Source organism: Thalassophryne amazonica, chromosome 10 (assembly GCF_902500255.1).
Source record: "Thalassophryne amazonica chromosome 10, fThaAma1.1, whole genome shotgun sequence".
Classification (NCBI taxonomy): Eukaryota; Metazoa; Chordata; class Actinopteri; order Batrachoidiformes; family Batrachoididae; genus Thalassophryne; species Thalassophryne amazonica.
In genome coordinates this window covers 57,490,650-57,518,466 of record NC_047112.1, presented here as the reverse complement: position 1 = coordinate 57,518,466, position 27,817 = coordinate 57,490,650, and the positions used below count along the sequence as shown (strand labels likewise).

The window sequence follows — 27,817 nt, the reverse complement described above, 5'->3', positions numbered from 1 at the left end:
AAGGGCCTGTTCATCGCTGGCTATCAGAGTTTTGTCTAGGTCTTTCCGTGTGTGAGCTTGGATTCCTTTTTCAGCAATTTCCTCACATCTTTTGCCGATTTCTCCACGAGCAACATGTGACATGATCCACCGGAGGAAGGCACCCCTCTCCGAAGATATACTGATCTGGCCTCCTTTGCGACTGTGGTCCCAGCTCTCTTCAGGTCATTGTAGTTCTGGGCTTTCTCAGAATCATCCTTACCCCTCGGTGCCAGATCTTGCATGGAGCCCCAGACCGAGGAAGTTTGACAATCATTTTGTGTTTCTTCCATTTTCTAATAATTACGTCAACAGTTGTTGGCTTCAAGCTGCTTGCCTGTTGTCCTGTAATTTTGTCCCTGGTGTCCCTAGGTTTTGGCCATGGTGGACAGGTTGGAGTGTGATTGATTCAGTGTGTGAACAGGTGTCTTTATACAGGTAACGAGTTCAAACAGGTGCAATTAATACAGGTAAAGAGCGCAGAATAGGAGGAATTCTTAAAGAAAAAACTAACAGGTCTGTGAGAACCAGAAAGCTTGCTGTTTGTAGGGGATCAAATACTTATTTCATGGTAGAGAAGCTTGAATCTTCGACTGGACTGGGTTGCTTGACGCGAGGACGTTTCGCTTCAAATCGCAGAAGCTTCCTCAGCTAAAATTCTTGCTCTGGTGGTCTGACTTCTGTCTTGACTCTTGTAGAGAAGAATAATCAAGAAGTCACAAAAGCTGGAGTTTTAAACCTAACCAGACCCCTCCTACCGAGAGGCAGACTGCTATAGGCTGGTGACTAAACAATAGCTCTAATTAGCACCTATTGTGCTCTAGTTAACACCCTCCTAATGACAGGGCAGCTGTCCCTCTCCTGATGGCTCCCTTGACGACTCTGCTGATGACGTGAATGACTCATTACCATGAACAAAAGACTGAAACTGCTTTGACCTATAGGTGCTAATTAGAGCTATTGTTTAGTCACCAGCCTATAGCAGTCTGCCTCTCGGTAGGAGGGGTCTGGTTAGGTTTAAAACTCCAGCTTTTGTGACTTCTTGATTATTCTTCTCTATAAGAGTCAAGACAGAAGTCAGACCACCAGAGCAAGAATTTTAGCTGAGGAAGCTTCTGCGATTTGAAGCGAAACGTTCTTGCATCAAGCAACCCAGTCCAGTCGAAGATTCAAGCTTCTCTACTATGGAAACCACCTGGACAAACTGAGAGCCTACACAGAAACATACTTATTTCATGCAATAAAATGCAAATTAATTATTTAAAAATCATACAATGTGATTTTTAGAATCCGTCTCTCACAGTTGAAGTGTACCTACAATAAAAATTACAGACCTCCCATTTTTTTGTAGGTGGGAAAACTTGCAAAATCAACAGTGGATCAAATCCTTATTTGCCTCACTGTATGTCATTGAAAATCCAAGACCACACAGTAACATTAAGGGTGAAGAACATCACTCCCTCAGTCTGATTTATTATGTTGTAAGCTAAATTCTCCAACGTGTTGCTGTCCAGACACAAGGTATGATGTACGATCTGGTGTCAGAGCTACAACATCGAGGTGAGGAACTGGACGGGAGGATATCTGCTTTGGAAGAAAAAGTGGACTTCATCCTTCTTGGTGTCCAAATCGCTGCCTGCTGCACTCTCTCAGGCCATAACAAAGCTACAAAAAGATTTCCTGGATGATTTGGCCTGTCGTGTCCACTTCCTGTCTTCGTCTCTGAGCTCTGAGTGCTGTTCAGGTCCCGCAAGGCAGCTTTGTCTGGGCTCTGCCACTCCAGAACCACCATACGGCTGAACAGCGGTCATGCTGGGAAGGCTTTTGTCAGCATGGAACCTCAAAGAAATGGGAATGTTTTATTCTGTTTGGTCACAGTTCTCCACATTGTCCACCAATCATGTTTTCACCTCTAAATGCATAATTAGGTTATTGGACTTTTTTGATCATAGCCAGGAGAAGCAATATAGTTAGATATTTTTTGTAATGGTTTTGTTGGTTTTATTAACATACTATTGCAGAATGACTGTAAGCATCATCTTGGATCTCCCAGTCATGACAAATATGATTGTTTTCAGGTCTTCTCTCCTTTCTCAAGTTTTTATTTTATTTTATTTTTTCCTTGAAACAGGCATTTACACAGATTCCATGTCTCCTTCATTGATTTGCTGTATGTTAAAAGAACACAAGCGATGCTGCTTTAAGGAGAGGTCATCAGATGTTTCCAGTGTCAGAAAAATTACACTGTAAAATCTGAGGACAACGTTCACACTCAAAGATGCTGATGAAGCCAGTTGGCTTAAAACCATTGTAATTTCATTAACTCAGCTGTTTCAAGCATTGAAAATAACCGTATTTTCTGGAGTAAAGTCACACCACTTTTTTCTGTATTATCAGCTCTTTAATTTGGGGTTTCTCTGCATTGTTAAAGTATACTTTTTAATATTGCATTATTCTTTTTTCTGATAGTTTATTTTGTTTAGTGCTTTGATTCCTGGGAAAGTCCTGTATAATAGTCATTACAGCTGTAACTTATGAATAACAAATGTCTGATATTTTGGTACATAAGTCACACCAGAGTATACATAAGTCACAAGGTTCCAAAACTATAAAAAAAAAAACCCAAAACAAACACTGACTTATACTATGGAAAATACCCGTATTTAAATTGACTCAAATGAACTTGAATGATTGGAGCTGAATCTGTTTGTTCGCCACTGCTAGTGTGTATAATGTGTTAAATTAACTGACCATTTGAGTTGAACCAACATGTTTTCCAATGTAGGCAAGAGATAAAAAAATGTTCATGACGTTTCGCATCAATGTACAGACAGATGCTATCTTAGCTTTCCAGGGTTATTTATGTTTTATATCTACAGCATGAATGACTGTCAGTGAAGCCTAATTCAACATTTCATGCAGTTGCTTTGCTTGTTACATTGATTTTATGTGTGGTTTTTTATTTTATTTAATTATTTTTAGTTATTCTGTGTGTATTGGAGGTTATGTCGTTTTGTGGTAGTGTTTCCTGCTTGTACTTTCAGTGCAACAGTAAAGAATGTAAATATATTGAGTAAGAGGTAAAATATACTGATTTTTGGTTGGTTATTGCTTCAGTGTGTTTTTCTCCAGTAGAGTAGACTGTGCAGTGTGCACAATTTTTCTGGTTTCAGGTTGCATTTTTGTATCGCTTGTTGACTAGCCGCTTTTCTAATTTGATAAATAACAAATCACAGGAGGTCCTACATGAAAGAAACACTTAAAGCTGTCCGGCTTTTCAAATTTTACAAAACTGAAAATTAGTGCTCATTATAATGAAGATAACACATTTACCTGGGGCAAGAAGCCATCTCACAGTTATGAGTGTGCGTGCCTGGAAGAGCCTATAGCACGGTCATGAGACCCAAGCACCAGTTTACTGCAGGCTTAAACAACACGGCTGGAGTTTGCGTGTCTGCTTCTTCACTGCTGTCACAGTTACCCGTGTTTTTGCTCAATCTCGTGTCCCTCTAAGAAGCTGGCGCTGACCACACAGGGCCGCGTAACTAGTTAGCATGCCTGAGTCCTCGTTCATTATCAGAATTAACCAGACAAATCGCTCCACAACTAAGAACAGTGAGAATAAACACTGATGGGAGCAAAAGAGTAATCGATCTGTTCATCCTTTCCATGTCTGGGCCGGATGAGGTTTCCCGTGTTGAGTCAAGTTAATCCACAGGCCCCTAGCTGTGCCCTTCCATCTCCACCCGTCTTCCCGGTACACCGGACGCTGCTCGGCAGGTCCTGGGAATAACGTCACAGGATCGCTAATTGTCATCGCTTATGATAGGAACTACGATGGTACCTGATTGTCTTTGAACCTCCAACTTTCGTTCCTGATTAATGAAAACATTCTTGTCCAGTGATTTTACCTCTAGGCCTCAGCCGTCCCTCTTAATCATGGGCCCCAGTTAAAAGAAGAAAACCACAAAATAGAACTGCAGTACTATTCCATTATTCCGCACTGGGATATCCAGGTGACCCGCTTTAAACACTGTAATTTCAATGTAAAATGCTCAGACCGCATTATAATAGACACAATCCACCAGGACTCATTGAGGAATTATTGTATTTTCTTTGGAGGTCATAATCACTTCGTTATTACATCTGATTCTTTGTTATAGATACTGGGGAGTTTTCACTGTATTCCTTTGTTCTGTTTTGGCTCTAATAAAGTCCTAAAAAAAAAAAAAAACGCTTCGGACCCCGTAGGACACTCAGTTAAGAACACCAAGGTCCAACTACAAGCTTTTTAACTGCAGCAACTTTAAGATATGCTATTGGAGGTGGAATTACTGCAAAATACGGGAGAGTGGGGTAAGATGAGCCACTTTTTACTCCTGTTGTGCTGGATGTAGGAAAAATGACACAAAAAGAATGAAAACGTATATGTGTACCTTCAGGATGTCTCCTATCAAATGAAATTATCAGAATGCATCTCTGACAAAAGCTGCCCAAAAGAATGAGAAATTCATAGCCTAGAAATTCAGGTTAATCTTTAGTGAATTGATTCACATGATTTTATGCATTGCAAATTACCAACATGTATAATATTTTAGACACGGATAAATTTCTATGACATAACAGTCATTTACCTGATATGCATAACATTTACTTGACAAGCAAAAAAATTGTTTTTGTATAAAAAAATACTTTACCCTTCTCCCATGTGCTTCTCTGCATCACAGCAAGATGGAAATGATGTGTGGTTCCTGAATTTATGGTCACATGACAAAACGTGCACAGTTACCTAGATACAAGGGGTGGGTCAACTTACCCACTGGTTCATCTTACCTCACGCTCCCCTACTGATAAACAGAGAGAAATGACTTGGATTTAAATAGCGCCCCTCACATACGTCGGCTGTGTTTGGGTCAGATGACCTTTCACCTCTCCCACAATGCAGTCTGTCACGTGAGAGTGTGAGATGTCTTATTCCATAGGGAATATTTTCTTTTCCTTTTTACACAGGAGGAAGTGTGTGTGTGCCAGTGCGCATGCTATTTTGAGATTACTTGTGACGTGACACATTTGCGTGATGTGCGTTCCCGGGGTGGTCACACTAAGATGTGTAAGATGTCTTGTAAATCACTACAGAGATATTTTCTGGTTTCAAAAACAGTGTTTTTAGATTTACAAGTGATTATTTATTGCTAACTTTAACAAAACTAGTGCAGTGCCCGCAGTGGTGGACACAGCTAACCATCAAGTTAGCTTTGATAACCATTAATCCGCTAACTGAAAAGTTAACTTTTAATCAATCAATCAATCAATTTTTTTTTATATATAGCGCCAAATCACAACAAACAGTTGCCCCAAGGCGCTTTATATTGTAAGGCAAGGCCATACAATAATTATGTAAAAACTCCAACGGTCAAAACGACCCCCTGTGAGCAAGCACTTGGCTACAGTGGGAAGGAAAAACTCCCTTTTAACAGGAAGAAACCTCCAGCAGAACCAGGCTCAGGGAGGAGCAGTCCTTCTGCTGGGACTGGTTGGGGCTGAGGGAGAGAACCAGGAAAAGACATGCTGTGGAGGGGAGCATAGATCGATTTAGAACAGTTTAGAACACTAACCGCTAAAACATTTAGCGGACATTACCACTAACCACTAACTTTTAGTGTTGGTTTGGCTAAATCTGTCGGCTACTGTTAAGCCAGTTTTGAGTTTAAGCACCACAGGGGCTGCTGGGGTTGCAGGATCACAAATGAACGCACGAAAAATAAATATATATATAAAATAAAACCCCAAATACGGTCACCATCTTTATCAAAAGCAGTAAATCACAATATTAGAAGTCACAGTTTATCTCTATATTATATATTTATAAACCATTAATGGAGCCGCGTTCACAAACACAAAACAAATGCTCAAACAATAAATGCATAAATAAATAATAAATCCCAAATTAACAGTCACAGTTTAACTTTGTATTATATTTTTAAACACAGGAATGGCTCATCCGTGTTGCGTTCAACACGACTGGTAAAATCGAGACCTCATCCGTCGCGTTGAGCTTCCCCACTGAAGAGAACCCACATAAGTTTTGTCTTTACATAAAAATACAGCAATCAGTGTCTTTTCACTTTTAAAAAGTAAAGATTTTCATGTACACACTGTCTTTAAAACAGACACACTAACTGTCGATTTACATTACGAGAGCTCATCTCGACAGAACACTGGTGCCTCGTTTCTGCTTAAAATTGACTTTAGAATGATTTAAGAGGTTTTACTTTCTCATCTAATGGTTAATCTCATTACTCCGTTTGATTGCTCTGGATTTAGAGAGTCAGACTCAGAGAGTCAGTCTCAGACGTGCTGCTGTCACGCTCTGATTGGTCCCCCGTCTTTCTTTTTTAAATAATATTTTATTAGATTATCTGAAAAACAGGAACACACACAAAAAACCCACACATGCCAGCAAGTATGTATGCAGGTCACCGACCCTTACAAAATAAAATCAAATAAAATAGGTAGATAAAGTAAAGACAGTACCTCACAGCATGTGAAGACATTATACATGCAACGTGTAGAACCTTTGAGATATGAACATATCACAAAATCAGGTAGCTCACTGTAGGAGAAAGGAATAGACCGAACTGTTGAAGAGCACTAGGTGTACACAGGGGCACCAAGGGGTTGCCAGTCCACAGTACAGCTTCCCCTCCATATTTTTTCCACTGCGTTCGCTGAAAGGTGGTTTAAAAAAGGAGCCCACGTCCTTTTGAAGATCTCCTCACTCCCCTTCAGGATTGCACTCAGACACTCCATTGGTAGCGTTTTAAAGATCTCCCCATACCACTGGTTGATCGTGGGGGGTCCTGGGCTTAATCCATTGAAAAAGAACACATCCTCTTGCCAGTAGGACAAGCTTATTCAGACGTTTCAACTGTATATTAGTCAAAGATAGCCCCTCATCTGAGAGACTTAACAAAAATGGGTTAGGACACATTTGTATAACTTTATCAAGATAGAGTTAAGTTCTCATGATATATTTCCCCAAAACTTTAATATCAGAGGGCATTGAGAAAAAGCAACATACGACCCTGCGTTCTTTTTTTCACTTGCCACAGAGAGGGGAGATGGTCCCCGTCTTTTATTATGAAATAATGGTGAATTTATGTGGAAATGATTGTTGTACAAGAGCTTCAGATATCTGTCACTGAAATAAATGATGACTGGAGTGCAATTTTAAACAGAAATGAGGCGATAAATAATCGGTGAGTAGCTGTTGACGCTCCGAAATGACGCATGCGCTGTGAAGGTGCAGTGAAGGCAGGAAGAGTGCTGAGCTCCTCACAGCGGCCTGACTGTCAAAGACACACAACAAACAGGAACTAACATGTATGATTTTATGGTTTACAAATATTTTTGGCCATTAAACTTTATTCACTTTACTAGCAATAATAAATAAATAAAATAAAATAAAATAAAAATGTTAGCGGAAGCTAATTGGTCCACTGGTGGTTTTCAAAGTAGCTGAAAAGCTAATCCGCTAACGAAAAAGTTAGCTTAGGTAACTGGCAGTTAGCGAAACCACTAAGTGCCCTTAGGAAGGTTTTTATACTTTTATTGGGTGGGGGGTGCAAATGGCAAAATATCACTTTGCACTGCAAAATAATAAAGACGTTTGGTGTTGGCATATCAAATTAAAATGGTGTTGAACAAAGAAAGATATTAATACAATACATCCTTTTGGAGGCGGTATGCATTTCAGAGTCCCGAAGTTCATGGCCAGTCGCCCAAAATGACCGATATTCACCCGAGTTAGACGAGGGCGAATATCGGTCATTTTGGGCGACTGGCCATGAACGGAGGGACTCAGAAAATGCATACCGCATGACAACAGCATGTTATTTGCATTATTATCACTTTACTGAGATACACAACACATAACGCGGACATAAAAAGTTGGCTCACTTTAACTTTGTCGTTCAGCTGGTGCCGCTGCCCTTCGAATTCGGCAATGCGTCCTCATCAAGCTGACTGCTTTGGCTGCACTGTTCATTGTTGTACTGTCCATGAGAAAATCATCCGGAATGTCCATATTGGGACCAAAACACACACTTCTCGCCTTTTTATCTTTCCTCTGCAGACAGTTTGGGCTGCGTGCGCTATGACGTCATTTGTTTACGCACAGCGGGTGGGTATAGCCAGATAGCGTCGATGTAAATCTACGATACCGGGCCTAGCAATGCCTCGGTAAAGTGATAATAATAATTAATACATTTGGTTCCTGTTATTTGATGATTAATTTCATATTGTTCAAGGTTATTATCTACCTTGGTAGGAGTTGGCGATAGTGTAAGGTAACATACATTCCTCAGTGTTTTGTAAAGATAACCATAATGTTGTGTGGGCCGCCAGAAGAGGAGGTACTGCTGGCCCCCACCAGAGGGCGCCCTGCCTGAAGTGCGGGCTTCAGGCACGAGAGGGCGCTGCCGCCAGGGACACAGCCGGGGTGACAGCTGTCGCTCATTACCTCTTGACAGCTGTCACCCATCTACTCTACATCATCTCACTCCATAAAGACCAGACGTCATCTACACCTCGTTGCCGAGATATCATACTTCATTGGAGGTAATATCCTCAGCCGTTTTGTAATTGCAATATTTGTATATTGTGAGTGTTTGCAGGAGTACCAGTTCCTCCGTCGGTGGAAGCTGTGAGAGCGCTGAAGGCACTCTTTCCCCTGAGGATCTACAGTACTCTGCAAGTTATTGAGTGAGAGGTGGAGGTGGCATTCCCACCGTTGTTGTTACTGGGTGTACACACACCCACACTTGACTGTCTTTGTTCTTCGCCAGCAGTACCAGATCCGACAGTCGGGGACAGTAATCACCTGGGAATTCGGGACTTGGCGGCTCCAGTATTCACCAGGTTCTGGGGCGGCGGAAATCGTGTGGTTCCGGCTCTTCTTAGGACAGACGTCTTCTATCCTCGAGCCTGCCCACACGTCACCTTTGTGTATTGACTGTTATGATATTCTGAGATTGTATGTTCGTTGTGCACATTCACAACATTAAATTGTTATATTTTGGCCATCTATTGACCGTTCATTTGCGCCCCCTGTTGTGGGTCCGTGTCACTACACTTTCCCAACACATAAACCAATTCCATGCTTTCTTAAATTAAAAGAAACACAATATAAGTGTTGAAGCTTGAATAGTTTCAAGGATACAGATTGTGTGTGTGTGTGTGTGTGTGTGTGTGTGTGTGTGTGTGTGTGTGTGTGTGTGTGTGTGTGTGTGTGTGTGTGTGTGTGGTGTGTGTGTGTGTGTGTGGGTGGTGTGTGGTTGGGGGTGGTCCCAAAAAAACTTCATAATAAAGGAACAAGTTGATAATATGCAATTTTTATGTCATTCGGGTCTGTAATTGATTGATATGTTATATTATTATTTGAATATAGTATTTCATATTGTTTTAAAAAATCAGTTTTATCATCAAATATGTGAGAATAAAAGAATTCCTATTAAACATGTTGTTGGAAGAGATTCAGACAAAATTAAAAAGAACATTTAGAATATTTGAAACACTTTACTACCTGAACACAGTTTATTTAAACTTGAACTCACAGCAAATATACGAGGTCTATTAGAAAAGTATCCGACCTTATTATTTTTTTCAAAAACCATATGGTTTTTGATAAGATAAATTCAGATAAATTTTTCAAATGGTTTCCAGCTGCCAGTCTCTAACAGTTTCTGAAAAAATTCTGATGGAAAAAAAGCCCAAATCATTTCGCCGTTTCCTGACAATGAAAATCCGCCAAGGGGGTGGACCACTCCTCACTCAAAGCCTGCTCACAGGCGAATGACGCAACTGACAGGCATGGAAAAACTCATGCATGCGCACGAGGGTTCAGGCTTGTCTGACGCAATCACACGTGATTCAAATCCGTATGGTTTTTGAAAAAATAATAAGGTCAGATACTTTTCTAATAGACCTCGTATGATTGTATTCAGCTTATGTACTTGCTGAAACATTTTACAATAGTGGGAAATTTGTTGGTGTTTTCCAAAAAAAAACAAACAAAAAAAAACAACCCAAAAACAGATTTTTAGCTAACGTCTCCTCAGTGTTGTCAATTCACCAGAAGGAACACTGACGGCATGTGTTTCACAATAAAAGTATTTGCTTGGATGCTGGCATTAAATGTTTTATTGCGAAATGGTTGCGAGCACCATGAACTATGTGATGTTGTTTAACTTTGCTACCAGTAACTTAAGCGTGCCACGCCATCTTGGAAGTATGAATGTCACAATGTCAATCAAAATAAAGGTTTCAAAATAAAGGTTTTGAAAATGAATTCCCCAAATTTTTATAATAAAGGATGCACATCATCATGCAATGCGCAAGCCATATCCGAAAACTGAGGCTGATCTGACAAACAGTCAGAGAGATATGCGAGCCATGTACTCACACGCACACAGATGCGTCTTGCTTTATGAGAAACATATTAGATTTATACAGAAATAAGCTGTTTCCACATTTTCCCACAATCTTGGTTTATTTTGTTCAAGTGAGTAGCCAGCTGACATCAAGCTACCTTTCTCCAACTGGCTGTTGCTGTGTGTTTCCCAGCATCTCTCACGCAGATTGGTGCAAGCCCCACGTGATCTGATGGTCACGTGGTCATGGTGTCTGATCGCTGGAAATTCTCCCCATCAAGGGCACAAATTCTACATTGTTTCCAAACAGCATGAATTTTGATCATATTGGCAATATCATATTATAAATTCCTTATTTAAATGCCAAGGAATAAAATTATAGTGCTGCCAAAGAAAATTATTTTTATGACTTAAATCTTTAAAAGAACCAAGAGGCCATACGGCTTTAAATATTTTTTCACGCTTAGACATATTATAACATTTTAACACTCAGTGCTCCAAGTTACCCACATACTTTTGACAGTTGTGTTGTATGAAAGAAATCAAATTTTTGGGAGACTGCTAAAAAGGAAATATATGGGTACCTGCAGTAGACCTAAACCACTGAGCTATTAATAAGTTTTTACATCGGTCTCTGTAACATAAACCAACTCAAGCTGCATATTTCTGAATCTTAAAATTGCTTTGTGTACTTATTTAAAGATTCTTGCATTTTACAATTACTTGCAACTTACAAAACATTGTTAGTGATGTTGTTACATTTTTGTTTGGACTATTTGTCATATTGTAAACTTAAATAATTTTTCAGACAACCACTAACTTATGATTACAATCATCTCTGGGAGTTTAGTGACACCCATAACAGGTGCCAGTTAACTTCCTCTTGCAATGTAGTTCAATTGCTTCTTAAAAAGCACTATATATATATATATATATATATATATATATATATATATATATATATATATATATATATATATATATATATATATATATATATATATATATATATATATATGTATATGTGTGTGTTTATATAATGTATGCACAGTACCAGTCAAGAGACACAATTTCCCATTCAATTGAATGCGCGCGCGCTCACATATACGCACCTTTCTAACAAAAAACTTGCCTGAAATCGACTATGCTGTAATCTCGCGATAACCAGTAAATATCGCGTTTCACCCCCGAGAATGTAGCTTCGCGCGCTGAAGCGATGGGCCGGTCACATTTTAGATTGGCACTTTTTATTCCCAATGAGCATCATACGTCTGCGAAGGTGACAGCCAATAGTGGCACTCGATTTTCGGGACAATCAAAGTCTGGAAGAATAACTCATTGATCTTTTGAACAAGGCGTAGAGTTTGTCGGATAAATCCTGCAAAGAAATAATTTGAGAGTAAAAGTTTCCCCTTAGATTTGAACAGCAAGTTTTCGTTTGACGTGGGCGTGGAAACAGGTAAATGAGCTTTCTTTTAATTTGAAACTTTACGCTCATAATGTCTGTACCTTACAGCTAGCTTACGGACATGTAGCTACTTTGGCAAAGTCCTCACCATCGTTTTTGGTTAAATTAACTGAGCAAATTACTGCAAATTATGTTTTGAATTATCAGAGTGTTTTTGTTATTGTTGTTTGAATAGACTTTAATTCATATTAGGTAACGCTGTGTAACAATAGGCGTCTGTCATTTTTGTCGTGCTTTTCGTGGGTCAGTACTTGATAACCGTTGCCTTGTTTACTTCACCGCCTATTATGTGCGCACTAAAATTAGGAGTTTTACGTTTTACTGCTCTTAAAACAGAGCTAAATGTTTGCTGTAACCAGATTTTACTTTGTTTTCGCCCCATATAGACTTTGTATAATTCCGCTTGTCAACACCCGCAAAAGTGAGCGAAACATTATTAATCGTGGAGGGGGTGTTTTTTTTATGTTATTACACCAGTTTGGGTATTTCGACCCATCAGAAGGAATTCGAACTCATTTGAGGGTATTGATGTGCAAGCACACCAAGTTATTCTGTGTGCACAAAGACACGCTTTTCTACTGTAATTATCGAACTTACAGTATATGTAGCGCAATATTTCGGGGTGTTCTATTGTCACCGAGCAAAGCCACATTGTTAGCTGGTGCTCCCTCGCGTCCGGATGTGCCTGTTTTTAAAAAACTGGGCGGGGCTTGTTTTTCATTTTCCCGCACTGTATTTAAATGAGCCTATTCCCTCCCAGTGTCAGAGTTGCCTGCAGCTCAACAGGAAATGACACATATGTTGACAATGTACATGGCTGTGTAGTGTAGTTGATACCATTTTAATCAGTTGAGAGAGAAAATTAAATAGTTTATCCAAAACATAACCAACCAACCAACTTTAAAAGAGCCACAGTGGACCAAAGTGCTGTGCAGAAGAATAAATTTTAAAAATAAGACCTAACAGTTCACATAAGACAAAAAAATTGTAAATCAAATACAAATCAAATAATTAAAAGCCATGAAACATGAGTAAAAATAACACTACTCATGATTGTCTCTGCACACGTGCTAATAATTAGTGATCTCTGATGTATTTTATTCCTCGCACTCTGAGCGCTAACAGGTGCATTTCCAGAAAACGTTTTACTCGGCAATCCTCAGCATTTTTCAATGTGCGACGTCCTTATTAGCAAAACAGAAACATCCCAGTGACTGACAGACGAGGGAAAAGAACCTGCAGAGTGTCGGATTTTGGATCCTAAAGAGTAGTTACGCACTGTTTGTGTGGATGCTGATTTACTGAAGCTGTGTACATGGACGTGGGACATCTGACACCGTTTTTAATGGACTGCCTGGACACTGAGATGGATTTGTTACATTGGAAAAAGTCAGAATACATTATTTTCAAGAGTTCGCAGACGTTATTTTACGTGCCACGATTGAGAGAGAGGCAGAGCTGCAGCCGTGGTGGTCTCGCATGCGGGTACGCATGCACTTCTTTGACCGCGTGAAGTTAACCCTTTGGGGCCGATGCCGTCGTATACGACGGGTGAGATAAAGCCTTACTAAATTATAAATAACTTTTTAATGACATGAGATAGAAACTTTTTTGCTGAAAAGTTAACTCCACGGACTTTGGAGCCAGCCATTGGCCATCTTTGTACTCCTCATAGAAGCTGTGTGATGACATGCGCAATGTGAGTGTCCAATCGGAATTGGTTCACCGTCACATGGTTTTCCAAAATCCAGTCATAGGGCAGATTTACCTCACGTGATGTAGTGCAGCAGATAACTGAAACAATCATGCAAATGGTGATAAAAGCATCAAATTCGGTAGAAATACTCCTTAGACACTCCTCTTTTGAAAAAAACGATTGGACACTTGACTTTTCAATCAGTGGGCAGGTAGGGGTCAATTGAAGAATTACTGAGAGGTCAAAATTAAAAGATGCTCCAATCATATTGAAAAATATTCCACATTATTTGCCTGATCATAAAGATTCCTGGACTATCTGTGACTGAATTCTATGGATTTACAGGATAAAAACAGCAAGAATGGTGACAAAGGTCAGTTTCATTTTGTACAGGGGTCACAAGTTAAAGTTGCTCCAGTTTTGGTAAAAAGTGATGCACATTATTGGTTGAGCTAATAGGATTAATAAATGGAATAGTTTTGACAGTGTTGAATGCTTGGTCTCCAAAGTAAAGGTCAAACAAGGTCTACGTCTGTTGGATTCTATGACATGTGACATATGTTACCCCGTAACGTGATAAGTAAGGATGATACATGGTCCAAACTATTCCTTTTTAAAACCCTGTTAACTCAACTAGTAATTTGCATCCCTTTTTACCAAAACTGGAGTAACTTTAACTTTTGATACCTGTACAAACTGACACTGACCTTTGTCACCATTCTTGCTGTTTTTATCCCATAACTCCATAGAATTCAGTTACAGACCGCCCAAACCATACCTTTTTGGAATCTTTATGATCAGGCAAGTAATGTGGCATTGGTTTCAATGTGATTGGAGCATCTTTTAATTTTGACTCCTGTGTAATTCTTCAATTGACCTCTACCTGAACGCCAACTGAAAATTCAAGTGGCCAATCGTTTTTTTTTTTTTTTTTTTTTCAAAAGAGGATTGTCTGAGTATTTCTGCCAAATTTGATGCTTTTATCACCATTTGCAGGATTCTGCTCTAAATATTCTCATCTGCTGCACTATAAACCAAAGATCGTTTTTATGAGTGATGTGTTGCTAGTTGGACCGTTTGATTAGCCATCTGGCTGTTAGCTCCAATGCGCTCTAGGCCATTACACACAGCGATCAGTGAAAGTGAGCAGAGGGAGCAGACGGAGAGCCTCTGACAATCCCGCATGCTCAAACACAGAATGTGTGAGTTTTAGAGATGCTCCACTCCTCATTACCTGTGAATGTTATTGAATAAGCCTGTGGCAAGCTCTCTCGCTCCGGTGTAAAGCAGTGTTTACCATATGAATGGAGCGAGGGGGAGGGGCTGCTCCTCAGAGTGTAAGCGGGCCACAGTGTCGACGCTGCTTTCAGAGCAGGACAGAACACTCCAAAACACAGAAGTAGAAGTTTGTGATGTGACCTTTGTGTGATAGCAGACAGAAATTGCTTTGAGATGAAGACAAACAAAATGCATAGACCATTTTGGATATGTGCATTTGTGTTTATAGTTTGAACCTTTTTGTTGCACAGTCTTTCACACAAGAGCCCAAATTATCTTTATAAAGTGCCAAAACAGTTGTTTGTTATAGTTTGCTGTGTGTTTTGAATAAATGTGTGTAAAACTTTTACTTTTTCCTTATTTCTGATTGTAAACCTTTATTACACTTATACAACACAACTATAGCATATATATTCTGAAAGTACAGGTTGTCCTGAAAAAAAGAGGCATAAATCTTGATTGTGGGGTGCAGGGAGAGAGTGTACAGCAATAATAAAACATTCATGCCAGGTGAGTGAACTTACCGAAAAAAAAATGACCTCGGAGCCCAGAGGGTTAACATTTGGAAATAAATCCATAACACGACAGTGAGTCTGGAGTGTTCAGAATTTTACCCCTTTTGTGCTTTGTGGCTTGATTTCTTTTCTTTTTTTTCTTTGAGAAAGTGTAAATTTGGAGCTGGAATGTGTGTGTGCTGCAAAGCTTGCTGTGTGTGTGTGTGCAGCTAACGAGACACTTGTTTTCCCCTGGCAGCATGTATTATTATTATTATTATTATTATTTTTTTTTTAAATCATGCACAAAACTGATACTGGAACAGAGATGGTTATTGACGGGCTGCATTTATCATTCGTGGCTGCAGGTGCACATCAACCTTCTTGGAGCCGCAGCTTTTATCGTGACAGCAGCAAAATGAACAGTTATCACTTACAAACGAGTTATAACATGACATCATACTTATGTAAACTTTGGAACTGATGTGTGCCTCCATTCTTAACTTTATCAGCTACATTCCATTGAAGTGCACGCTGGGACGCTTTTAGTTGCAACGTCACTTGTCGCAAACACCAGAGTACTCACGCGTACTTTGTTTTTGGGCATCTCCATAGGTTAGGGCTGCACGATGTGGCCTTAAATTCATATCACAGTATGAATTGAATAACGGTATATATCGCACTATAAACCTAAGTGTAAAAATTATGTGTTCTCAATGGTCCCTTAGCAAGGTGAATTGACAGGGCTTGACATAAACCAATTTGCCCCACTGGCCCACAGAGCCAGTAGAATTTAGAAGTTAGTGGTCCACAGTATAGGAGCACTGGCCCATGGTTTTGCGCACGAGAGTTCATGATATTCCACCTTGAAATCCTGCAAATAAAACTGCCTATGTAATATAAACCAATCCAGAAAAAAACATAAAATAGTCTATGGACCATGAAGTTAAAAAAAAATAGAATTTATCAGAGCGCATTCTCAAGTGTAAAAAAATAAAGTGACTCCCATAAAATTTAGAATGATGTCATCTTTATAAATTTAATGGGCATTTTTTTTAAATAACCCTCAGAGTTGGCTAACTCGGTCAGAAATGTAAAATACAGATGTAGGTCCATATCAAAACTAAAAAGTATGCTTGTCTGGATTGGAGTTTTTAATATATATATATTATATATATATATATATATATATATATATATATATATATGCTTGGCTCCTTTGCTAATGTTGTCACCGTGGGGTTTCCACAAAGGCAAGCTGGTTAGACTTTTAAACTAGCTTCAAAACAGCCAGGGTCTCCCAGGACCAAGCATATACTTTACTTACATGTCAGCATATGATGGATAGGCACTGCAGATTTGGCAGAAAACCTCATTCTTCTCGTGGTCATGACCAAGCCACGGCCATTTCTCTGGCCAGGTTGGGACAAAACCTCTCTTCCTCTTGTCCTTTCATATAGCCTGTCTCTCTCCCTTAAGTCATTGTTATTTCTACCTGGTTCTTTTTATGTAAAATTCTGCCCCTTACCAAAAAACAAACCATTGTATTCCTCATTTTGAGTTTATCAGGTCACATTAGAAACCAGGCCTGGGACCTTCACAGACAGTGTCCATCTTGTGAAGGCCCCTAAAATGAGTCATACAACACTTTTTATACCTTGTGGGTGTTAACACAGGTGTGGTTTAGTCTCACATTTCTAATGTTACTGTCATCTCACCAACAGGGGGACTCTCCCTGTATCTGATACTTGGACAGATGATAGAGTAAAACTTAACATATTTCCAGAACTTCCAAAACAAATAACACAAATACTTAATAGCTAACATAAAACAAAGAATTGCACGATATTATCTACATCATCATCACTAAGCTTTCTCTTCTGGCCTTTCCTTTAGCAAAACTCTTTCCTGGTTGTTGTCCGGGTTTGGGTGGATGTATTTAAACATATTTCAAATGGAATTTCAAAGCCTTCCGTTAGATTTGCGTTCTTGGTCGTCTTCGTTTCTTGTAGCTTCCCCACGCATTTAAAGATGCTAACGAACATTGCCGAAGAGCGGGTGACAGAAACTGCCAGAGCCATGCTCCACGCATCGACAACATACATTTCAATATGCGTGAGATTCTGCGGGAGCATGGAGCGTGGTTAGGGATGGGTATTGATAAGATTTATCTATCGAGCCGATTCCCTTATCGATACCGCGTTGTGATTTTCTGTGTAGTAAAAAGTAGGCTTTGAAGGTTTTCTATGTCCAACAACATTTTATTGAGTCTTAAAATAAATAAATATGAAATTGGTCACTGGATCCTTAAACTCTAGACCTAAATAAACTCTACATGGTGGCTCCTTGATCTCTGAATATAAATAGAAAACAAACAAAATCTGTAGTGTTTGTCAAAAGCATTCCTTTCAGACATTATTGCATGAATGTCTTTTCCATATTTCTGTGCTGAACTCTTGCACCTGGCTGTGCTTCACGTCAACATCAGTTTAATTCATAAAGAATGTAGGACATCTCATTTTGAAGTTTGATGACACAGAGATGTGAAGAAATTTGACTTTGCCGCTGCAAAATATGGTAAAATAAATAGGATTTTGTGTAGTTTTGTAGTGGTCCGAGCAGGCCGTCATTTGATAAACCGTACTGGCCCGAAAGTGGGCCAAATCCGGTACCGGGCCAGTGGGCAAATGGCTATGTCGAGCCCTGATTGATCAAAATAAATTAATAAAAATGACAACACATATACACACACAAAAATTTAAGCTAGTTCCTCTTTAATACCTAGGTTTATATATAATATATATATATATATATATATATTATATATATATATATATATATATATTACACTCAACAAAAATATAAACGCAACACTTTTGGTTTTGCTCCCATTTGTGATGAGATGAACTCAAAGATCTAAAACTTTTTCCATATACACAGTATCACCATTTCCCTCAAATATTGTTCACAAACCAGTCTAAATCTGTGATAGTGAGCACTTCTCCTTTGCTGAGATAATCCTCCCACCTCACAGGTGTGCCATACCAAGATGCTGATTAGACACCATGATTAGTGCACAGGTGTGCCTTAGACTGCCCACAATAAAAGGCCACTCTGAAAGGTACCGTTTGGTTTATTGGGGGGGATACCAGTCAGTATCTGGTGTGACCACCATTTGCCTCATGCAGTGCAACACATCTCCTTTGCCATAGAGTTGATCAGGTTGTCAATTGTGGCCTTGGATGTTGGGTTCACTCCTCTTCAATGGCTGTGCAAAGTTGCTGGATAATGGCAGGAACTGGTACACGCTGTCGTATACGCCGGTCCAGAGCATCCCAAACATGCTCAATGGGTGACATGTCCGGTGAGTATGCCGGCCATGCAAGAACTGGGACATTTTCAGCTTCCAAGAATTGTGTACAGATCCTTGCAACATGGGGCCGTGCATCATCCTGCTGCAACATGAGGTGATGTTCTTGGATGTATGGCACAACAATGGGCCTCAGGATCTCGTCACGGTATCTCTGTGCATTCAAAATGCCATCAATAAAATGCACCTGTGTTCTTCGTCCATAACTGACGCCTGCCCATACCATAACCCCACCGCCACCATGGGCCACTCGATCCACAACATTGACATCAGAAAACGGCTCACCCACACGACACCACACACGCTGTCTGCCATCTGCCAGTGTGAACCGGGATTCATCCATGAAGAGAATACCTCTCTAACATGCCAAACGCCAGCGAATGTGAGCATTTGCCCACTGAAGTCGGTTACGGCGACAAACTGGAGTCAAGTCGAGACCCCGATGAGGACGACGAGCATGCAGATGAGCTTCCCTGAGACGGTTTCTGACAGTTTGTGCAGAAATTCTTTGGTTATGCAAACCGATTGTTTCAGCAGCTGTCTGAGTGGCTGGTCTCAGACGATCTTGGAGGTGAACATGCTGGATGTGGAGGTACTGGGCTGGTGTGGTTACACGTGGTCTGCGGTTGTGAGGCTGGTTGGATGTACTGCCAAATTTTCTGAAACGCCTTTGGAGACGGCTTTATGGTAGAGAAATGAACAGTCAGTACACGAGCAACAGCTCTGGTTGACATTCCTGCTGTCAGCATACCAATTGCATGCTCCCTCTTTTTAATTGTGGGCAGTCTATGGCACCCCCTGTGCACTAATCAGCATCTTGATATGGGCACATCTGTGAGGTGGGATGGATTATCTCAGCAAAGGAGAAGTGCTCACTATCACAGATTTAGACTGGTTTGTGAACAATATTTGAGGGAAATGGTGATATTGTGTATGTGGAAAAAGTTTTAGATCTTTGAGTTCATCTCATACAAATGGGAGCAAAACCAAAAGTGTTGCGTTTATATTTTTGTTGTGTGTGTATATATGTTATATATATATATGTATATATATATGTGTGTGGGTGATTCCTGTGGTAACGGAACAGTTTTTATGGGGAGCTAAAATATGGCCAGATTTTCCCGTTGTCATAATTCCGTTACCATAGATCACCCATATATATATATATATATAGTATATATATATATATATATATATGAGAGAATTAGATTCCAACAGAGATTATTTTCCCTGCAGTGCATTTTCAAATAATTAAAATCACAACATGTACAAATATTATTTATAAGGCTACATCTATAAAATTTAATTTGTGCATAAAGGATAGATATCACAACAACCACACTCCAGACTGTGACCAAACATCTTTCAAGTGCAACTACATTTTTGTTGATCTCACTCAGACTGTAAAAATTACACACAAACCCTCAGTGATGTCATCCTTAGGTTTCTGTTGAACAGATTACAAGCTAAAGTTGTGTTGCTTTTGGCGTCACCATCTTGGCAGTGCCTGATCCTGCCTAATGCCTGGCCAAGCCATAAATGGGTAAAGGGGTGGAGTGTGGAGAAGACTGGTGGGACAGATAAAGGCAAAACAGGCCCATGTATCACAAAAATTACTAAACTAGCTAAGGCTAACAAATTAGGTAACCTACGTAACCGGTAGATCGATTCATATTTTGTGGACTGTGCAGTGTCTCTACTAATGGCTACGCGTGTCAAAAACTATGATCAGAATATTGTCCTAATAACCGTGGCAACGTTCTGTATAACTAGTGCTACCAAGCTATTAGGTTGTCAAAATACATGTATTTTGTAGTGAACTGTAGGGTACGCACGCAATGATTTGGTGCACAAAACTTCACACAGAATCCACAGTACAACATTGCAGAGTATGATTATAGACACGTGCGTATTTATTTCCATAATTCACAGACATTTCATCTCATGTCCACAGACTGTGTTCCTCTAGTTTCAGGATCTGTGCAGGAAGGCGGTTCTTTCTCCCCCTTCAGTGCAGGAGGTGTGGCCACGCACCCCAGCCTGCTGTGTCTCAATCAAACAGATGAAAACAGCCAGTAGAAGCCAATGTTGGGATTGTTTAACCCAGAAACTTTGGAAGCATTAATGAAATTTCTTAATTTCTCTTTTTCTTCAGAAAGATTAACATAAAAACGAAAGTGTACTGATATGCCTTTGTGTTGAGCCACTGTTCTTGTATGAGGTCAGTCCACTTTTGAGTTTAGACAGAAAACCCCACCAACATATGACAAAAGTTTGGTATGAATCTGTGTAAAATTTCACAGATGAGAATTCAAACCGAATCGTCAAACTGTATATGTTTTAAAATCTACAAAGTGAGGTTTTTCTAAGATGCTGTCATTTGCACAAAAGTAAAACACACTTAAATTGACTAAATTTTGAAGGCAGTCTGGCTCCACTTGTCCGTGTACACACAAAAACAAAACAAAGCCTGATGCACAATAAATTCATCCCAACATGAATGATGAGAGATGGAATCCAATTTTTAAACATTTAATGAAAAAAAATAGTTTACATTACACATTGAGTGTTACTGGCAGACGACAGCTGTCATGCTGCTCACTGATTAAAGCTGTATGTAAAAACTAAACTCGTACAGTGATGTCTAACCACAGATATGAACGAAAGTGTGACTTCTATATACCGTGGGTTACTGAAGCTATGATAGCAGGGTGCTAGTATGTTTAGGGCTAACTGTAGACAAGAGGGTGTCGGTCAGAACACAGGGATGAAGACACCATACTCCAGTATGTCCTTCAGCAGGCTTTAGTCCAGCTGATATTCATGAACATACTTACATATATGCACAGATAGGGGGAGTGAAGGAGTGAGTCTGAAACAACAAACCAAATAATATTAATTAGTTAAAAACATTACAGCTCTCAATTATTATAAACAAATAAGATGCAGCTACTTGTTGGTATGCACACAGCATGTAAACTCCAAACCAGTAATCACCACGGAAAGTAGTGAAATGTCACCATCTAGTGGCGTTAGAAAGTAACTACAACATGGGGACCATATGGACACAACTTTCACCGTAACTTATCTCAGCATTAACATAACTAACAGTAAAACGCGTTATATCGTTAGATAACTCCATGCGTGAGATGAGACCATGAACGTGACTACAGTGATGAAGGGCTGAGCTTGTATCACACTGTGACACCCCTACTGCCTGTCAACACTCAGGGTTCTCCCAAGAAATATTTAGTATAGCGGTGCTACATACATATTAAGTTGGGGGAATCGATGGTGCTGAATATGGGGGGTGCTCAAAGTCTGGTCACTTTGCAAAATTGGCTGTATTTAAAGGCCCATAACCCTCTGTGCCATCAAGACCCCAACCAGATTTCAATGTTATCAACAAATATAGGCCCTACTCTATCAAAAGCAAATGAAAAAAAAACATTGGGGTCTTGATGGCGCTGGCCACCAGGGGGCGCCAAAGTGCTTGACTTGCCCAATTTTGAGGAAGTTTAATCACGTTTTAGGAAGTTGACCCATGCCATCAGCCTTTTTTAACAAAATTTGCAGGAGTGGTTAAATGAACATCTCTATTTTATATAACATTTTGCAGAATTTTGGGGACTCCTCTTACTGGTTTGATACCCCTTTTTAATCAGCTCTGTGGGCGTGCCCCCTCCCTGGATGGCTACACGGGCTGTGGCCACCTCCAAAGATTAAACAAAAAATGCAGAGGTTGTCCTCTGATCATTGGGCTTTGTGTAACACTTGCGTTTTGCAAAAATAGGTTCGCGCATGGTCAGATTCCCACCGCGTGTCACGCGAAAACATTGCGAGAAGACGCCACCAAGTTTACCAGCACTGTGATAGCAGTATAGCGGTGTGGCGCCATTTTGCATTGTCTGAGGAGAAAACCTGAATTGTTTGTAGACCTCAGATAGGATTTTCTTGGGGCACAGATCTTGTGGAAGCATATGATATCAAATTGCAAGTTGGATTTTTTTTTTTATTATTATTTTATAATAAATTATGTGTTGGGGTCACTAATCTGTTACAACAGTGAATCTAATTACAATTGCAGTGATTTTAATGAGCTGTGGTATGGATGTTCAGACAGGGCAGCTGCAATGTGGATTCAAGTCAGGACATGGATGGGAAGGAAACCACCGGGTGGATTCTCTGTCTAAACTCACCAAGGTTGATGAGCTGCGTGTCAAAATCATGGAGCTTTTTAAGGTTGAGCCAGAGAGACAGAGGCTTTCTACCGTGGCAAACAGGTGAGGGCAGCCTATTTTAAATTTAATAACTCCCCACGACGCATAGGTGTCAGCCTGACACCAGAAAGTGCAAAAGAGTGCAGATTTCTTTGTACCACCAACTCCACTGGTGATTTCTTGGATTAACTCATCCATCTGATATTAATCAGTGAAATCACCTGGTGGAGTTGGTGGTTGCTAAGAAATCTGCACCCTCTTTGCCCTTTCTGGTGTCATCTTGACACCTATAATGTAGCCTTCTTTCTTTCACAAGTTTATAATTTTTATTTATAGCTATAAGATTCTTGAAAATATTCAGTGGATTGTGAAATTGAGCCAGCAAAAACATATTAACAGACAAAGCTGGTATTTATGACCACGTTCGCACCGGGGTGGCAATCCTGTTTGAGTGGGATTCAAGCGTAATCTGGGCTTCATGTCAGGTAGCTTTATCTGAATCAGAACAGTGCAAATTGGATTTAAGCCAGGTTGTTTTCTATCTGGGTCATCCCACCTCCAAGAGGAGGAGGATTTGAGCAAGATCCGCCGAGGTCTGAATGCAAATGTGGCAAGAATCCGGTTAACTTGGGATCTTGATGTCAATCTTCCTATGACTGTGGGCACATTGCAATTCTTTCTGCTGTGGCAACACTAAGCACGGCTGTAAAAGGTGAGGACATGTGGGAGGAAAGACACCCGGTTGATTCTGTTGGTGAGAAGGTGCAACAGATGAAGATTGTTTACTGTTTTTGTTGTTGCAGCTGCACCAAACACTGCAACAGTAGAGATGAACGCTGTGGGGTGCATAAATGTATTGAAAAAATATGACATCATGATCTCTGAGCTAGCAGGTTTACAGCTACATTTTCCTTCAGACCCCTGTGATCCCACCTCATAGTTAATACTAATAGGCCAGTCAGGAAACAACCTTTCCCAGTCTGAACAGGGTCTTACTGCTTGGATCTCAGTTCATGTGATCTCAGTAGGAAGTTGTTGTTTTATATTATATATTATTTGAACATTTTATTTATGATGAAGTTGTCTGTTATTTTAACATTAGTGTAGTGCAATGTGACATGGATGTCTTTCATAGCTTAAGTGGGGAAATATACCTGGATGATTTTCTCTTTTCAAATTGACGTAATTTTGTAGGAAATGTACATGTCATTTTAGCCCTAATTTTCCCCAACACGAGGGCTTGCAGGAGAGCCTGGTGGAGACATGACCAAAACATGTATATGATGAGACAATGTGCATACAGCAATGTGCACTTGAGATTTACACACATCTAGTTCTGATGAGATTTCTTCCAATCCAAGGTCTCATTGCAGTCTCATGTAGAACGTTAAGTCTGTTATTGTGGGGTAGATTGTAAATGTAATTATATCTTTGGAGAAAAAGTACCTTCTCTAAGAGTTCACCAAAGTACTAATAAACATGGACTGCTGTGTGTAGGGATGGGTGATATGACCTAAAATTCATATTGCAGTATAAATTGAATCCCTTCACTGCAACGGTATATATTGCGATATAAACTTAAGTGTAAAAATTATAATGTGTTTCTGAATGGGTCCCTTAGCAAAGATCAATTGATGTAAATAAGAAAATGACAAAAAACAAAAAGTGTTGGGGTCAGTGACTGAAGTTTCATCTCATTGAACACTAGATGGCACACCCGCTCTGAATACATGAAGCGTTTTCAGGACGGTCACTGGTGCTTTTCCTCATTTCCAAAAAACTCAACACGAAACCAAAAATGTGAATACAAATACTTAATTTACTCATTGGAAGTCAGTCTGAGTAAATCATGGATACCTGCTGAGTTGTCTTTCTAATCCGTTACAAAATACTTGCATGGATTCATGTGGTGCTTCGCAGATGTTTCATTCAGGTCACGATGGAGTGTCCGCTGAAATAAATAAACAACAGCTTTGCGAATATCAGTGACAGAACTGCGAAGTGCGAAAGACATTCAGCTCTCACAAACTCACATGAACACTCCGTCTCAGTGAGTCACGCCTTAGCTCACAATACCACCCTCCCCTTCCCCCTGCAGCTGTGGTTCACATATAGAAGAGGAGTTTTCCTGGAGTCGAAAAACTCCGCGGAGCATTATTGTGATTAGTCGGTGGAGTACAGTTCCCTACCATCGGCCAAAATTGTACAGTGTAACTGTTAAAACCGAATGAATTTTGATTGTATGTGCAGGGGTGGTAACCAAATGTTAGTGTACTTGGTTTCAACACCGATGGCTCCCGGTTCAAGCTCTACCCCTGCTACATTTCTGCATGTAATGTGGAGTTGCGTCAGGAAGGACATCCAGGGTAAAACTTGTGCCAATTAAATATGCAGATCCACCTCTGATCTGCGTGGCAACCCCGAGTGGAAAACAAAGGAGAAGCTAAGGGAACTTACTATGTGCATTTGTTTTCTGTGCATGTTTGACATTTCACACTGTAGTTGGCAGTTAATGCCACTATCGCAAGCATGAATATAATTATTTGGCAGAAAGTTTGTTTGATTTGGATTTGAGCATTATGGTAGGTAATCGCACACTGAAATAAGTTTGAAATTACGATGTGGTGTGTTAATTTTTTTTTTACTTCATTCATACATTCATGTCTATTTTCTGCTAGATGGAGGATGGTCACACCATGTTTGACTACAATGTGGGCTTAAACGACATAGTGCAGCTGCTTATTAGACAGAAGGCATCACCTACTGATGTAATCAAAACAAAGGACAAAGAAGCTGAGCTCTCAGACTCAGATTCTGGCTGCGGCTCACTCAAAGTGAATCTGACAAGAACTCAACTCATGGTGAGGTAGAGGTTGCATCTGCTAGCACCTCAGCCCAGATAATCGCCCCAGAGCTCATCGACCCAGGTTTGGCCTTTACAAGGTGAGTCTGCATGCTTTGAACCAAGCTTATGTTTGGTAACTGGGGTTCTGTTTTGGTTGGCAGATTTGATGGGAGGAAAAATAGTTGGAAAAATTCACAAATGGCATAGGTGAGCTCAGGCTGCAAAAAAAAAAAAAATATATATATATATATAGATATATATAATCATAAGCAGTTACCTGCATAACTGGTGACTAAACTGTTCTGGGGCACATGTGCACGCAGCGACCCGTCAGAGTTTTGGCGTCTCGTGTTTAATATGTTTGCCATTTTTACTTTGTAAGTTGTTTTATACTCCTCATGGAGTTCTTTTAGACAGTGTGGCTAAAATGAACCTTCTCTGCCCTGCGGTGTGTTTCTGGTTACTGTTTTTCCTGCTCGTTTAATGACAGCTGGACTGTCAGCGGAGACAGGCTGCAGTATGGCAGAAATGAACTGCTTCGACTTAAATAGATGATGCCAGCTGGTGCATCAGATATCACAGTACAGATTCCATATCACATATTTAAAATTGCCTCACACAAGAACTGGTGGTGAAAAACTGCAGGAGAGAAGCCGAAGAAAGCAGGGAAAGAGAGGTGGTGTGCGGTTATGCAAGAGGAAGCTGAGACTCATTCGGGTTCCGCTGCCTTCGATGATCGTGGGGAATGCCCATTCCCCCCAGAATCAAATCGATGAACTTCAGGGAAACGTCCTTTTTCTGAAGGACTTAAAACTGGGATTCTGACGTTCACAGAATCATGGCTCACTGAACGTGATTGGGATGCAGACCTGATCATTGACTGCTTTGGTGCGCCACTCTGTTTGGATAGCGGTGCAGAGTTGACAGGTAAACACAAATCAACGGTATTGTCATCCTAAATCTGTGACTGTACGAGAGCGCATTTGCACTCCAGATGTTGAACTTTTATGTGTATCATTGTGTCCTTTCTACTTGCCCCATGAGTTCCCGCAACTGTTTAATACAACAGTTTACTTGCATCCGAAGGCAAATGCCTCCTCTGTCTGCAGTGTCATCCATGATGTGGTGCAGAAACTGCAGTCTGTCTCACCTGATGTACCAATCTTTTTACTGGGCGATTTCAACCATGTCTCCCTTAAAAAGACACTACCTGACTTTTAACAATCTGAAACCTGTCCAACCACACGGGATGAAATTATTGATCTTTATTGGTCTGTCAAGGAGGCATTTGGGGGATCACAACTGTGAGCATCTGTTACCTACATATAAAACTGTGTTAAAAAGGGAAAAGGTCCACATGAGAGATGTTAAGGATTGGACAGAGGAGGCTGTGCTTTGCCTGCAGGACTGTTATGACTGCACTGACTGGGACATGGTCAAAGAAGCATGTGGTAACAATCTTGATGGACTTGCTGACATAGTTTGTTCATATGCTGCCTTTTGCAGGGATATGATCATCCCTGTAGGCATATAAAAATGTTTCCCAGTAATAAGCTGTGGGTCACGAGCTCAGTTAAGGCTTGTATACAGGCCAAGAAACTTGCTTTTAAACATGGTCCAGCCTCTGAGTGGCACACAGCCACTAAGGAGTTGAATACTGGGATTTTAAAAGCAAAGCAGGATTATAAAAGGAAACTGGAGAACAAGATGGCGATGCATAACCTTGGATCTGCTTGGTCAAGCATGGAAGTCATTGCAGGCCTCCAACACTCTAAAGCCAAAAGGACCATCTATTTTGATAGCTTGCAGTCTAATCTTGAATTTGCAAATGCTCTTAGGTTTTTTTTTTTTTCTTTTTTGTGTAGGCTCTGTTGTCCAGGTGGTTACTATGGAAACCACCTGGACAACTGAGCCTACACACACACACACACACACACACAAAAAATGCTCAACTGTTTTTATACACATTTTGATGCTTTTGATTTTAGTCAGGAAATA

General features: G+C 40.2%; 2 protein-coding genes across 2 annotated transcripts in view; both read left to right on the top strand.

The window, feature by feature from the left end:
• kcnn1b (potassium intermediate/small conductance calcium-activated channel, subfamily N, member 1b) overlaps nt 1-3,041 on the top strand; it is a 31,973-nt gene extending 28,932 nt beyond the window's left edge. Inside the window, 2 exon segments of the mRNA XM_034180030.1 lie at nt 1,533-1,646; nt 1,648-3,041. Coding sequence (XP_034035921.1) covers nt 1,533-1,646; nt 1,648-1,818 — 285 coding nt within the window. The 3' untranslated portion in view covers nt 1,819-3,041.
• Nucleotides 3,042-11,763: 8,722 nt separating this feature from the next.
• The window catches only part of uhrf1 (ubiquitin-like with PHD and ring finger domains 1), a 50,498-nt gene continuing 34,444 nt past the window's right edge, over nt 11,764-27,817 (top strand). The window contains exons 1-3 of the mRNA XM_034180029.1: nt 11,764-11,907; nt 22,874-23,037; nt 25,653-25,917. The gene's annotated coding sequence lies outside the window, so the exon portion shown is untranslated. The remainder of the gene's footprint in view (nt 11,908-22,873; nt 23,038-25,652; nt 25,918-27,817) is intronic.